Source organism: Hakea prostrata, chromosome 11 (assembly GCF_041222555.1).
Source record: "Hakea prostrata isolate BN-2017 chromosome 11, UWA_Hpros_2, whole genome shotgun sequence".
Taxonomy (NCBI): Eukaryota; Viridiplantae; Streptophyta; class Magnoliopsida; order Proteales; family Proteaceae; genus Hakea; species Hakea prostrata.
In genome coordinates, this window is record NC_142610.1 from 22,590,701 (window position 1) to 22,605,509 (window position 14,809).

The 14,809-nt window shown below is 37.4% G+C and overlaps 1 protein-coding gene across 3 annotated transcripts; it reads right to left on the reverse strand.

The window, feature by feature from the left end:
• Positions 1–524: 524 nt before the first annotated feature.
• LOC149000945 (DEAD-box ATP-dependent RNA helicase 53, mitochondrial-like) lies at positions 525–12,106 on the reverse strand. 3 transcript variants are annotated; one of them, XR_016170731.1, is made up of 9 exons: positions 11,525–12,106; positions 10,631–10,758; positions 10,059–10,470; positions 9,668–9,766; positions 9,280–9,504; positions 5,810–5,971; positions 4,361–4,846; positions 1,872–1,951; positions 525–759 (listed from the first exon to the last, which is right to left on the reverse strand). XR_016170731.1 is itself a non-coding variant. In XM_089139950.1 (8 exons), the coding sequence occupies exons 1-7, from the start codon at positions 11,936–11,938 to the stop codon at positions 4,367–4,369; spliced, it is 1,920 nt and encodes a 639-aa protein (XP_088996076.1). In that variant the 5' UTR covers positions 11,939–12,106; the 3' UTR covers positions 1,528–1,951; positions 4,361–4,366. The 3 variants fall into 3 exon arrangements, 1 of the variants encoding a protein (XP_088996076.1); XR_016170730.1 differs by lacking the exon at positions 525–759 and adding an exon at positions 773–1,517; XM_089139950.1 differs by lacking the exon at positions 525–759 and having other exon boundaries at positions 1,528–1,951.
• Between the last annotated feature and the right edge of the window lie 2,703 nt (positions 12,107–14,809).

Below are 14,809 nucleotides of genomic sequence, written 5' to 3' on the forward strand. Positions count from 1 at the left end.
TTTTGTACGCTGTAGTGAGGTTAGTTTTTACATCTAAATTCTATTGTCTTGATATATATACAAGACAATAGAATATAGTAGCCTTTGAAACCAGCCCATGATTTTCTATTCCTACTGATTTCTCTGAGGTGATTGAAGGTAAAGCCATGGCATTAAGAGAAGAACTTCTTCAATGTCTAGGTGAAGGCTTTTGGTTGGTGAAAGCAGCGGTGGATTGCCAACTAGTAGCCAACTACGTCAATGGTATAGCAGAGGATCCTATATTCATTCACAATGTGGTTAAGGACATCAATTTCTTGGCCTCTAAATTCTTAGATTGTGTGTTTGTTTTTTCTCCAAGGGAGACTAACAGCTGTGCTGATTCCCTGGCTAGGATGGTTGTCTCTGTGCCGAGCAGAGTTCACTGACCAAGGTCCACTTTTTGGTTATCCAAGCTTTGTAACTCGGATGTTTGTACTTCTTTGGTTGAATGAATTTGAATTACCACAAAAAAAAAAAAAAAAAAAAAAAACCAGCCCATGAAATTTCTCTGAATACAAACCAATCCCTAATAAGTAAACAGAACAAACACAACAGTATCGAATATAAATTTCATTTCAGAAGAAATAAAAAAGAAGATACATGCAACTTTAAACTAGGACCCATTGTTTTGTCCAACAACTGAAATAAGGTAGAGAAAGTGCAAATAGTTGACCTACATTCTTCTTCGAGGCATCTAATGTTGAATCAGAGCTTAATGCAGCCTTCAGTGAGGACCCCCTGAAGGTAGAAAAATCATTCTTACCAAAAAAAAAAAAGAAGGTAGAAAAAGTATTTGAGCAAACCAGCATTGAATCTAACATCTATTTCCATAACCAACAAAATTCCTGTTCTATGCATCTGCTGAATAACAATCTTCTGTGCAGGGAAATCTAAACCATCTTAGATTGAGTTTCAACCCGAAACTCATTGAGAACCAAAAATTAATATTGACTTTGTATGCACAATAAAGTTCCAAGTCTTTACTGTACATGACCCCCCACCCTGATGCGCACGTGCGCAGGGGTGGACTGAGAAGTATCACCAAGCTTGTAATCTATCAAGCCCTCTGGAACATTTGCTGATCAATATATCATCTGTTCCCAAAGATCAAATCACAACTAAACCCAACCAAATTGTCAGTCCAACTCCGACCAAAAATATAAACCACGAGAATGACCAAAAATAACACTTACTTAGCTACAAGCATTTCACAAAGAACAGATTACCTAATGCATCTGGTCCCTAACTTGGCAATGCAAATGACTTCAACAACCGTATCAGAAATAACTTCATTTCATTAGATGCAACTCACATCCCTATATCTCCTTGATAGCAGTTTCCAAGATCATGCCAAATGGTCAAACCAGCAGTAAGATTGTAGATGCACTAATGACTCACTTCAGTTAGCAATGCAAAGAGTATGACAAAATTAGGAGAAAGAATACAATACAAATAGCAATGGTGTAACTTAATTCCATACCGCACGCTTTGATGAACTGTTTCAAAATAGATTAGCATGTCAGAGACAAATAATTTGATGAACGGTTTTCAAAATAAATAGGTAGATCAAGAAGAAAAAATTAGATGAACTGTCCCAAAAATTAATCACTATGTCAGGAATAGATCATCTTTGGACTTTCACCCTACCCATTACTTCCATTAGCCTTTTGAGCGACTGTTCAAGAAATATTTGAAGGTAAGGAATAAATGACATAATTTACACTGTGAGAATATCAAAACAAAAATATTTTCGTTGGAGACTTGCAATAGAATACAAATTAGCAGTCATTCTATTTCTCTATATATGGCTGTTAACATGACCCCCAAAAAATAAAAAAACTAAAACTTACATTCAACCACAGATTAAATACTAGCTCCTGATTGAACGGTGACACGAAACTATCCATCGATCCTGTGACCATCTGTTGATCTGAAATAAAAGCAAGCACAGTTCATTATCCAATAAAAATCCAGTGATGCAACAAAGCTCAATTGTTTTAGAAATATAGATCAGAGGAATACAAGTATTCTCAATATTTTTTTCCCTACAAGAAAAGAACTCAAAATAAAATTCTAATCATTTTATTTTATTTTTGGATGATTAAATTCCAATCATTCTGTTGCTATGCTTTCAGGTCAAAGAAATATCTAAAGCAAACAGCTTCAGCATACGGTTGAGAACGTGAGACTTGATGAAACTAGTTGAAGGTTTAAGAACCTCAGGGTTCAATGATTAGTAATGCTAAAACAAATTTCTCACAGGAGACCAAGTGACCAACAACATCAACACACCGCCTTATCCCAACTAAATGGCGTCCATGTTTCAAAGTGAAGAAGAGAAAAAGTGAGTAAGAATAAAAACGAAGAAATGAAAGAGGAAAGTGAGAGGAAAGTGGAAATTGTCTCAAGAACAGGTAGTAGTGATGCAGTAATGCACAAGGTTAGACAGGGATTCTTTTCAAACACCACCTCTTTGTCAGATATGCATTAGTGAGTCCAAACCAAATTTGAGCTCTGTGTACACATTGATTCCAACTGAAGTAGACTCCATACATTCATGTAATCCTTCAGTTGTTTACAGTTATTGGAATATGGAACAGGATGAAACTAAGATTAGTTGTTATCATGAGGAAAAAAAGTAAAAGTTGATATATTTGGTCCTTTCCTCCATTCAACTTTTTTTCCATCTGGTTCATCCTCACTGCTCAGACTTTTGAACCTCCTTCCTATCAACCACTTCTATTTCCTTCACTAAAACAATCACTAGTTGTACTCTGTTTTACGCAACAGTTGCAGCCAACAAGCAGTTGATTGATCTCTTCCATATGAGCTCATTTCAACCAGGTCTTTTGGATGCAAGTCACTCTCCCACAGATGCCCAACACCTATGTTCTGGTTCCCTAATATTAGTCTATATTTAGAATTTCAGATCTAAATCTGGAAAACCTCCTTCAGTTATAGTAATTTCAGAAAATTTTAGTTGAAAAGTTTTAGCCTTTAGGATGCTGAAACATTTATCTTTTGAATCGATTCAACAGACCTAAGATCACAAATCACCCGAAACTTCAGGTTGATTGAAAGCCTATAGTGGGAGTTCACACTTTCGAACTAGACCTGGGTTCATCCTAGTATGTCCTTTGTGAGGTTGAAAAAGACAGTCTCCACATTTAGAATTAGGCCCAATTCCTTTCCTGACTAATCACAGGCCCTTTGCCCTCATAAGTTAATTCTATTTTGTCTCCATATATCGATATAATTCAAGAAACAACTATCTGTTTAAAGTTTCAAGCCCATTTTCAACCAGTTCTAGCTTACCTAACCCCATAGCATTCTGAACTTCATAAATCGGACTATATATGGAATTGGCATAATTCATTCTTGTCAGCCCATAGTGACCCAGAAAAAGGGTTTCAGAGCATACCAACAGCATAAAATAAATCCTTCTAACACTACTTGCACTTCTCACACAACTAATGTTTAACTAAGAAATTCATTCAAAAGAAAATGTTTTAACTAAGAAAATTCTCCAAAGAAATCCCACAATGACTCAGAAGTCAAACCATAAGGGATGTGATTGAACAGATCAAAGCATGAAGAAAATGATTGAATACACTAGGGGCTACATACCTGGGGAACATATAACAAGATTAAAACTTCATCTGTGTCCACCAATACATACACACAGCTTCTATTCTGACAGAAGCTGCTATCTCATGAATTTCATATTCGACAACTTCAGTATGATTATCTGTTATTATGAACTCCAGGTTCAGAAGATCCCTTAACCACTGGATCAAGTGATAGATTAGTTGAAGGTCAAGTCTGGATTCTGTTCAGACTCTGTAGCTTGTTCTGAGGAATGTGTGGTACAACATAGCATGGTTGGCCTCAGCGATATCATAAAATTCACCATTAAATTGGGTTTAGTAGTAGCAAGCACTCTGACTACAATCATAATTTCATCCAGCTACAGCTAATTCTGTGGAAATATCCCTTAAATGCTGCCACTAACCACATTATCTGTCATTCTGTCTACAAAAATCTAGACTAAGATTAACCTGGATTTATTTTCCCACAAAATCCTCCTTATCCAATTGTAGGGTGCAATTCCTTGAGTACTATAAAAAGTAAATAAACTTGTGTGTAAAGTAACATGAATTGTAATTTAATGAACAAGATAAAAAAACAGTCTGATTTAAGGTATACAAGAAGTTAATTATTATAAATAAAATAAAATAAAAGAGCAAAGGAGAGAAGACTACTGTAGCTTATTTTATATTATCCATACATACAAGGTAAATTATGGGGAAAGACTGACAGGAAAGAATGACTGAACTACCTTTGATCAGAATAACCCCTGATCATTGTCAGAATTACCACCATCAAAGCCACCGAAACGGCTCGAACTGGCTCCTCCAGAGCGACTTGGACTGAACTCCCCAAAACCACTTGGACGACCTGAACCACTGAATTCACGAGAACGACCAGAACCAAAATCACTTGAACGACCTGAACTGCCAAAGTTACCAGAACCACCTCGCTGGCCAAACCCAGAACTGCCATAGTTGCCAGAGCGGCCTGAGTCATAGCTGCCAAATCCACCACCAGATCGACCTGAACTAGATCCACCAAAAGAACCAAACCGACCTGGACCTGATTCACCAGAACCACCACGACCTGATCCACCAAAGCCACCAGAACGGCCAAAGCCAGACCGACCAAAACCAGAATCATTAAATCGGCCACCTCCTGAGCCAAACCGACCACCGCCACCCCTCTCACCAAATAAATCTCGATCACTGGCCTCAACAGCAATCCTGGGGAGCTGAAAATAAGAGAAGAGGTCAGCAATCTCCAACAAAGAAGCATACACGTACAAGTTTTCATGTTTGAGCATTAGCATTCAGCAAGTGTTGGTGTATTCCACAAAGTAAACAATCTTCTCACATAGAGAACATGGTGGGTGCACAATAGTTTGGAACTCATGACGGAGGCAGGTTCAACCAAAAAGAGCATTGTCACAAACTCCAAAGTATGTATAAAAGTATATACACCCACAATACTGATTATTCTTTGGACTTGAACAAACAATTGGTTCATTTCAGCTAATATATTGATCTGTGACAACCGATTAGACCTCAGGATCCTTCCATGTAAGCATGTAGCTGAGCAATGACTTGAAGAATGATAAACAAGCCAATATTTTTATAAGATGGTCTGAATGGGTCTGAGACTATTTTTCCATAAGAATAAATTCAAAACTCATATTTTTTTAATTTTCTTTTCCATTTTGGGAAGGGGTGCTTGGGGAAAGGCAATCAATTCACTTGGACCATAAGCTTTATAGGGTGCCCAATAGATAGTGTTTCCTACCTATCCAAAAGTTGAAACGGAAAGATCTCCATTCATGATTCTCAAATTGAAAGGCCACTCATGTTTTGGCTAGGATGACTTGTTACAAAACCTTTACCCACACAGTCACTCCGGATGGCAAAAGTCCTTGGTTGCTTTTTACACCACAGCTCACCTTGGTACATGGTAATTTAAGGATTGTAATGACTGCAGAAAACGGGCTTTTATCTTACGAATTGTTTTCTGCACATTTCGACTAACCCCTCAGGTTGCTAAAAGTCCCACCGAAAAATGAGACAAGGAATTCTGAAATTAGATATTTTGTAAAATAAGAAATAAAAAGAAAACTTTATTTTTCTGATATGTAATTAGACTGTGAGATTAGCATCTCATTTTTCTGCCTGCAGTACATGCATTAAGTTGGAGATTGGCATACCTCAGTAAACTTGCATCCAACATCTCGTTCAATCGTTCTGACCATCCTGTGTTGCTGATCTGTATAAATGAGAATAGCAGTCCCCTTTTTTCCAGCTCGTCCAGTTCGGCCAGATCTATGAACAAATATCTCTGAAGTACTTGGAAGTTCAAAATGTATTATCTGAGCAATAAAAATAATAAAAAAAACAGTCAGAAATTGAAACAGCTGAATGTTAACTTATGTCAGTCTTGGAACAGTAAATGATACTAGAACTTGAAGCCTAACTGAAGCCACAACTAATCAAGAATAGAACAGAAAAAAGAAGGAGGGGGGGGGGGGGAAGGTGTGAATACATTCAGAGATAAAATCCACAAACGAATAGGCATGCAGAAAGGCCCTTTCAATCACCTTTTCAATGCAGATGCACCAACAAACAATTTCAGTCATCCCTTTTTCATTCTTTAAAGGAGACATCTACTCCCTTAAAAGTTAAAACCATTCATCAGCACATTACCAAACAACTAAAGATTCCATTTTAAATTTTATTTTGTTTGAATATTCAAGTAGATGAGCCTTCTATCATCAGGGATGAGGGTGGTTATAAACCGGCATCACCCAAGTAGTAGCTACATAATTGCATCCATGTAAGTAGTAAACTGGACTGGAGAACATTAAGGTTTTATCCAGCAAGAAGGAAATGAGTTTTAGGCTTTAGATTGTGAGTACGAATTTGTAAATGGGCTTCCTCATATGAGCCAATACAGAGCTTTAGTTGGCTTTCCAAGAGAGAAATCATTGGCGGTTAAGAGTGTTTGTTTTAAGTTGGGCTTTATATTTGTATGTTCTTAACTCTTCATTTAATAAATATGGTTGTCAAGTTATAAGGGAGTAGAGTTTCTGAACTAAGTTTGAACCTAGATTCTTCTTTTCTGTCAGGTGAAGCCCTAGGGTGCTTCTATATTGCCACCTATTCTCTGCAACTCTGTGGCTAGTCTTTTCTACTTTACAGATAGATTGAACATTGATTCTTCTTTTCTTTCATTCCTTCTTTAGAGTCACAGGATGGACCTGTTCATTATATTCTGACTCTATTAGAGTGGTTCAGTTTGAGTAGGTTTATCTTCTAGTTGCAAGTCCTTAAATACATGATTGCAACTAACAAAAGATCACATTGGAATGAAGAGTTTTGAGTTAATACCTCGAATGCCAAATTGGATCTTGGTCTATTTGAGATTGTTCCTTTTAATCGTAATCAAAGATGTTTTCTTGTCTCTCGTTTCTTTTCCGAACAAATCAAAGAACCTAATGGAGTCAAACCAAGACTTACCGCAGCTCAATGAGGTACCAATCCAGTCATACTACCACCCACAAACTTAGGGGAGGCACTCGAAGAGTCCACACCCTTTCTTCGTCATTCCGCATAATCAAATTTGCTGTGCATCCCTCTATATCCTCCTCTAATATTTCCTCTCTCACCTCAGGGACTCCCAAGCACAAGGAGACAGCAAGGCCTTTTAAGCCCGACACAACGAACAAGGGTTTTCTTAGGTGGGGCTACAGTCCTAGCAATACGTAAGTAGCATGGTGATGAATAACCCAGCCTTCCAGTCTGTGTCTCCAAGATGCTACTTACTAATACCATTAGGACGCCTAAGGACTCCCAAGCACAAGGAGACAGCAAGGCATTTTAAGCCCGATACAATGAAGAAGGGTTTTCCAAGGTAGGGCTACAGTCCTAGCAATACGTAAGTAGCTTGGTGATGAATAACCCAGCCCTCCAGTCTGCTCCAAGATGCTACTTACTAACACCATTAGGATGGTCATCTTTTCTTCAATCCAAAGAGTAAGTATGCCCAAACAATATATAGCAGTTCTCTAGGACCCTACGGATAACATTCTTTCTATATTGTACAAGTTTAAGGATCATGAGCATAATTTTAGCAAGAGTAGTGGCTTTGTTATTCTTTTTCTAATCAACAACCAGGCGTACTTTTATCCAATGGATTCAAATCATTGGATGGGTATCATGCACTAAAAGATTTGGCAGAAATATAGTTCTGTTATTTACCTTAAGGAATTCCCTTCTTAAAACCCTATGAAAACTTATTTCCATTCTGATTTTAAACTTCTACAAAGGCCCAGCCCTGATTAAGTTACTCCTATGCCCCGTTTCCATTGTCTTAAACAAGAGGCCCAATTTATTCTGAAATTTATGAAATTGCCACTTGACCCTCAAGTTGAACTATTAATTAGCTTTTCAAATTTGAGCTGACAGTTTGACTGAAGATTCTGCAGAGAAGATTTCAACAGTGGCTGTTCCAGAAAGTCCTGTTAAAAGAATTTTGTGTTAGGGGAAGGGATGTATGGTCACATAAGGGGAAGGAACCAGTCATCAAATAGGGGATGTTTGGTTGTTTACGCCACTATTGTTCACATCTGACATTTTGTGTGCGACTGTCCACGGTGCACGGCCATGCACAAAGCCTATGGCCTTTATGTTATTTGCTCCGGTTTACTGTTCTAGTGAGACTGTTAGAGATCTATACTTTGACTGAACATTCTACAGATAAGATTTCAATGGAGGCTATTTTCATAAGTTTCTATTTGGTGATATTATTTAATTTAGCTAAGAAACATTGTATATATTAGTACTTTCTGTTTTTGAACTTCTTATTTCGTTAAGTTTCTTGATATTCTCTTTATTAAAAGTTTCTCGAGAGTTTTATTTATTATTCTTTATTTTTGAGTTGGTGCACATAAGGAATGCTCTTGGTAGTTGGGTATTCAATCGGTAGGTCTCTAGTTAAACAATATATGGTTGTAACAGATAAGGTTGATTAGCTTTCCATTTACCAGCTTGGGGCCACTTGCTTGGATTTAATTGGCTTCCACTAAAGCCTTGAATGACTGTGTGACAATGGGACTCTCACAGACTTGGTGGAATAGTCAAGCAGAAGGCCTGCACTTCATTATCCTCCCCAACACCCCCCCCCCCAAAAAAAAAAAAAAAAAAAAAAAAAAAGAAAGAAAGAAAGAAAGAAAGAAGAAGAAGGAAGAAACAGTTGAGAACTAAAAAAAAAAGATGTTCTTTGTTGATTGGTTCAATTGATGAATCTCAACAGGATGCATTGGTGAAGCTGTAAAACATCTTCATGGTAACTCCAACCACACCGTACAATGGTGATTCAATTCCTGCAGTCCAAGTGGTGAAGCATTACTCATATCCATGTTCTTTCTTATTTCATATGGAAAACACAGAAGGGGTAGAAAACTCTGTTCACGATAATTTTTTGTCCACACATGCAATCTTGCTGTGATGATCTCACACTAGCTTTACTGGTTTGAGATCAATTCTGCATTACATGGCTAGAGACTCAACATGATACTCCGACAAAATTGATGGAATGAATGCCATAATGTTAGCATGATAATCAAGATATTATCTTAGCATTGACAAAATCAAAATGAGGGAGTGTGAAACCTCTTACCAGATCAACATTAGGTATATCAAGCCCACGAGCAGCAACATCTGTAGCAACTAAGATATTAAAGTGCCCTTCCCGGAAGCCTGAAAGCGTCCTTTCCCTCTGATTCTGCGATATATCCCCATGCAAAGCCTCACATCTAAAACTATGCCCCATTGAATATGCCAACTTATCAGCATCACGTTTGGTTTGGGTGAAAACAATACATTTGCCTCCTTTGGCATGTTCCTAACAAGGACACATGGCCAGCAATTGAGGGAAAGGATGGATATCAATTGAGATACTAAGAGCATCTAGTAAATTAGTGAAAGCTTGCATCACACTCCCAAAGCAAGGCAAGCTGACTCAAGAAAATAATTGAAGTGCACAGAAAAAAATTCTGGAATGATACCGTTACTAGAGGACCAATAATTGATGCCTTCCCATACATATCTGCTGTTATTGAATATAGAGTAATCCCCTCTGCCAGCTTTCGATCAGAATCCCCAACCTGCTTAATAATACCAATTAGTTTGCAATCATGAAAAGTTTGGCAGTATAACAAAATTCATCAGAAAGGGTTTCATGAATTCTTTTTCCAACTTGTCTCTCCTCAATAAGAAATTAGATTTTATTAATCAAATGTTGCTGTGACAAGTAGTTGATATTTTAAGATATAATAACATCAAGAAGAGTGTGCTTCTTATCATTATATTAAGACACTAAAACACCTAGGAACTGATTATGATCATTGATAATTGATTAACTGAATATATAAATGATGCAAAGGAATGTGCACTCACAAGATCAATAGTTAATGGATTGTTCAGGTACTTCTGCGTGAGCCTTCTTATCCAGCTTGGCATTGTAGCAGAGAACATCATGCTTTGACGCTTCTGGGGTAACTTCTCTAATATTATTTCAACATCTTCATCAAATCCCACAGCAAGCATCTGATCTGCCTCATCAAGAACAACAAACTGAACCTCCGACAATACCAAGGCACCTCTCTTTAGCAGATCAATAATGCGACCAGGTGTACCAACAATTATATCAACACCATAGTTAAGAGTTCTCATTTGATGTGAAATTGGCACACCTCCATAGACACACAGTGTATCCAAGTTTGGTGCAGATTCATGAAATTCCTTCTCAACTTGCCGTGCAAGTTCTCTTGTTGGAGCCAATACTATGGCTAAAGGATTTCTTCCACGGCTGCACAAATTACAGGAAACTTTTGAGGGAGGGAGGGTGACAGTAGGACATTATATCAAACAGCTGATTCCAAGGCAACAAGCAGATTATCAATAACTAATTCTATCAGCACCATTAAAAGTCTTTAAGAAAAAGAGAAAGTGTGGAGAAAGTCACAGACCCATGCTTGGCATTGAACTGAATTATTTTATCCATAATGGGAATGCCAAAGGCTAGAGTCTTCCCTGTTCCTGTTCTAGCCCGACCAATCATGTCGCGCCCCTGCATAGCTGGTTCCAACACAGCCCTCTGAACAAAGATAAGACAAAAAATAAACATTAACCAGAAACGACAAGCAATATATAGGTGACTCCAATCAGGTACTACAGCCTAATCCAGACTCGATAGCAACACTTTCAATTAAAAATAAAAATAAAACATAAGTCCTTAGTTCAAAAAGTCCAGAGGAGTAAGTAGATCAATGCATCTAAGTTTTAGGCAAGTTAGATAATTCATTGTATCATAACAGGTAATACCAATATACAGAACACAATGTCAGTTTTGGCTACGCCGCAGCAGATACCTGCCTTTCTTGAAAACCTTAATAACGAAATACTTAAAGAAAAAAGGAGTTGGACAAAAAACTAGTCCTGCATCTCCCAGTTGCAACCTACCCTTCAGCAGATTCAAACATAGATTAGCCATTACAGCAGTGCCTCGTTGTCAACTGAACCCTTATGTTGATCCAAAACCAAACCCCAAACAAGACCAAACCACGTCAAGCATGTACTAGCAATTTAAGATGAACAATGATAACTTTCTTCAAAACTCACTTTGCCATCAAGGTATGGATGAACAGAAATTATGGTTCATCGATTCTCATGTTTCATATAGAATTTTTGAGTGAATATACCAAAGCAGGGTATAGGGCAGCCTCGCCCCTTCCCCCAAATGTTTTCATCCAGGATTTTCACACAGCAACTTCAGCAGTTAATCAAAATTTTCCGGCAAGTTAACAATTTTCGATATCGGAGCACTTCGTTTAATCAAATTTTGATAGGAATGTTAGAAGTACCTGAATTGGGAAGAGCTTCGTAATTCCTTTCTTTGCAAGAGCGGAAACAATCTCGGGAGCAATCCCAAGCCTAGCAATCTCAAGCCCCTCATCTTTCTCTCCACCAACCTTCCCAGCCGACTTCTCTTCATCTGATAAATCATCAACAGCATACCCCAATCGTGTAACCGTAGAAGCCTTGAATTCACGTGGGAGAGTCGAAAAATGAAAACCTCTCGCTAGCAAACCAAACTCAAGCTTCGACGGCAATTTTAAACACGAGGATGAACAAATTTCACCGCTAAAGATAGCATCTTTAACAGCTTCAGAAGATATTGCAGCAGGAGCAAAACGAAATGCTTCTAAAGAACTTCGAGTTTGTCTCGATAGCACAGAAGCGATTGATGATGACTTTCTGAAGAGGTGATTCATCATTCTTCAGTCCTGTGAACACTGATGAACACAAAGATGAATCTTTAACATCCAAAGGGATTCTCAGATGGAGAATCCTTAGAAGAAGAAGCGATTGAGAGGAAGTACAGAAGCGAAGCGCGAGCAGTCAGCACCACCGTAGGGTTTTAGCTGGGGATTTTGCTTATTGACGCCGTTAATATCATTTGTATTTTCGTATTCTTCTCTTATTCTTATTCTTATTCTTATTCTTACAAAATGAAAAGTCAATCTGTATTTTTTTCTTTTTTAAATGGCAGTTATATCCTCTGCTAGTCTACTGAATGACACTCAAACCCCTTTGAAATACCATGATGACACTTAGTATCCTTTCTAAGTCACAGCCCCAAATGTAGAGGCAGTCACTCGAACGAGGTTATGGGTTTGAACCTCTGTTTGTTCACGTCTTCTCCCTATTCTCGGGCCTGTGGGCCCTAGTCTCTATTAGTGATTTGATGATAACCAACCCAAATATATATATATAGATATTCCTTTTTTGCTTACCCCTTGGCTCATCTTCTTGATACAATTTTTTCGTAGGTCTACATCACATTACCTTTAGCTCCGTAGAATCGTAGATGGATGATTATACTTTTCTTACACTGATTCATTAAACATTTAGGAAATGGGTGCAATTGCTCAGTGCTCAGAGGTGGAAACTATCCCTCATCTCTTTAATTATATGGTGAAATAACGAAAATGGAGCACAGTTTTCTATTTTGCACGTGGGATTACCTCTCAACCCATAATGAACATAATATACTCATCTAAGAAAAATGTTCCTTCAAGTGTTCTCATTGGTTCTCTTGATGACAAAGGTTTTAATAAGTTTAAATTGGTGCATGCAACCATCCATTTCATATCATACAATAACATTCCATTATTCTTATAGGGGTTTCTATGACTTTTTGTGGTTTAATTTTGTTTCGAGTTGGTCTTAGTTTAGGGTCTGACTTATGTTGATAAGTTTTAACAATATAGGGTTTCTGTTTAATTGTGTCCATGACATCTAGGTAATTTAGAAGAATGTAATTGATTGCAAAATGATGGACGATGGATAGCCACCAAACTGGCGATGCCAAATCTTTGATGAATACTATTCCTATAAAGAGCCAGAGGAGGCATAATTAGGGCTGAAATTATATAGAGAATATCTTTAGTTGGTCTTTTCAAAAGTGTTATGCTGACTTAAAATCCTTAACACAAAAATGCCATGGGAAAAATTCAACATAAACTGTCTCTTAGGAAAAAAAAAGAGGTAAAATTTGGTCAGTTTCTAAATGGGCGTCAGACGGTCCAGACCGTTCTAGTCCAATTATAAACCCAATTTGTTATGGGCTGGGCTCCAACTTTAACATTTCACCTTTCTCATATCTATTGGAGACTGCACTGGAAAGTTGGGCTGGGCTCCATCTTTAATTTTGGTTCCATTCATTTTCTGTTCTCAAGAGGCTTTTATGGGCCGGGAGCCTTAGGCCTCACTCACCTTTGAATAAGGCCTAGCTATCCATCTTTTTGTCTCATCATTGCTTAAGGGCCTGTTTGGTTACTTGAATCCAGAAATTTATACCCGTTTGGTTGTAAAAATCTCTAAATTCATTAAATCTAGATATTCACCTTTTTATACTAAAAATGTGAATCTGTAGATTTATAGGTAAGGGGTGAAATCCAGAGATTTAAAAAAAGCTATACATTTGCACATTCACAAAAATCACGTCGATCAAATAGTTTTTAGGATGAATCCACAAATTTCATTCCACAACCAAATATCTAATTTTAAAAATTATGACTCCATAGATTTGAAATCTTCAGACTCATGTAACCAATAGGCCCTAATAGAATGCAGTCTACTTCTTTATGGAATTCACATCCTCTACAATTTCCATCCTTGCAATTCCCTATAATTCCTGCAACAACTTAAATATACACCATTGGAGTTGGAATTACCGTGGTTGCTGGCAACAACTCCAATGGATCATCGTTAAGGGATTTAAATTGTACTCATTCCAATTACCAGACTCAAAAAGCCCGGTATTGTTATTTACTGTCACTACCTCCCCGTGCCAGGATTGGATGATTAGGATGAGAATTATAGGGAATTGCAGGGTGGGAATTGTAGAGGATGTGAACCCCTCCTTTACTACCAAAGAAAAAGTCTACTCTTTTTGGTCCATTTACTAATGACTACCTCCTAAACTTAGCTTTACAAAGCATGTATTCTTGTATGAACAAGACCTGAAAAGGTGCATGTTTAACCCATCTATGTACATGTTTTTAACTATGAAATAAGTTAAAAATAAAAAAAATAACAAGGCACGAAGCACATAATGGCGTAAGAGACTTGACCCAATCGAATTTGAACTTGATATTACTTTCATGCATAATCAAACTCGTTGTGCACTTGACATGGCTTCCACGCTTAGACATAAAAATTTTCTTACCACCTCAAGGTAATAACAAGTTTACATGCATTCATGAAAGAATAAAAATCCATAGGAATCAAACGAGTATTTAATTTCCAATCAATATGATGGTTTATAGGTGTGTTTCTAGACTTTTTTATTTGGTAGCCTATGCCTAAGACATGAGAACTATGTTAGACCCATGTCTCTCTATAATTTTTCAAGGGGAAGATCAATCCATTCCTGAAGTGTAGGCAACCAATATTAAGAAGACACTAATTAAATGTGAACCATGACCCCTCTGTAACTGTATTTTACCCTTAGAATTGATCGATCACCATCCATAGGGTATGATCCCCACACAAAAAAGATAATGTTGTACTCTTTTTTTTTTTTGGGTAGAAGAGATAATGTTGAATTCAATAATGGAAGGTTTTTAGCCTAAAGAGAAAGA

What these genes read in the sequence shown, in the direction of transcription:
- LOC149000945 (XM_089139950.1), bottom strand. Translation starts at nt 11,938, where the DNA reads ATGATGAATCACCTCTTCAGAAAGTCATCATCAATCGCTTCTGTGCTA. An exon ending in CGAAGCTCTTCCCAATTCAG is followed by an intron (nt 10,759 to 11,524) that starts GTACTTCTAACA and finishes ATCTTTGTTCAG; the next exon opens with AGGGCTGTGTTGGAACCAGC. An exon ending in ATATACCTAATGTTGATCTG is followed by an intron (nt 5,972 to 9,279) that starts GTAAGAGGTTTC and finishes TTTATTGCTCAG; the next exon opens with ATAATACATTTTGAACTTCC.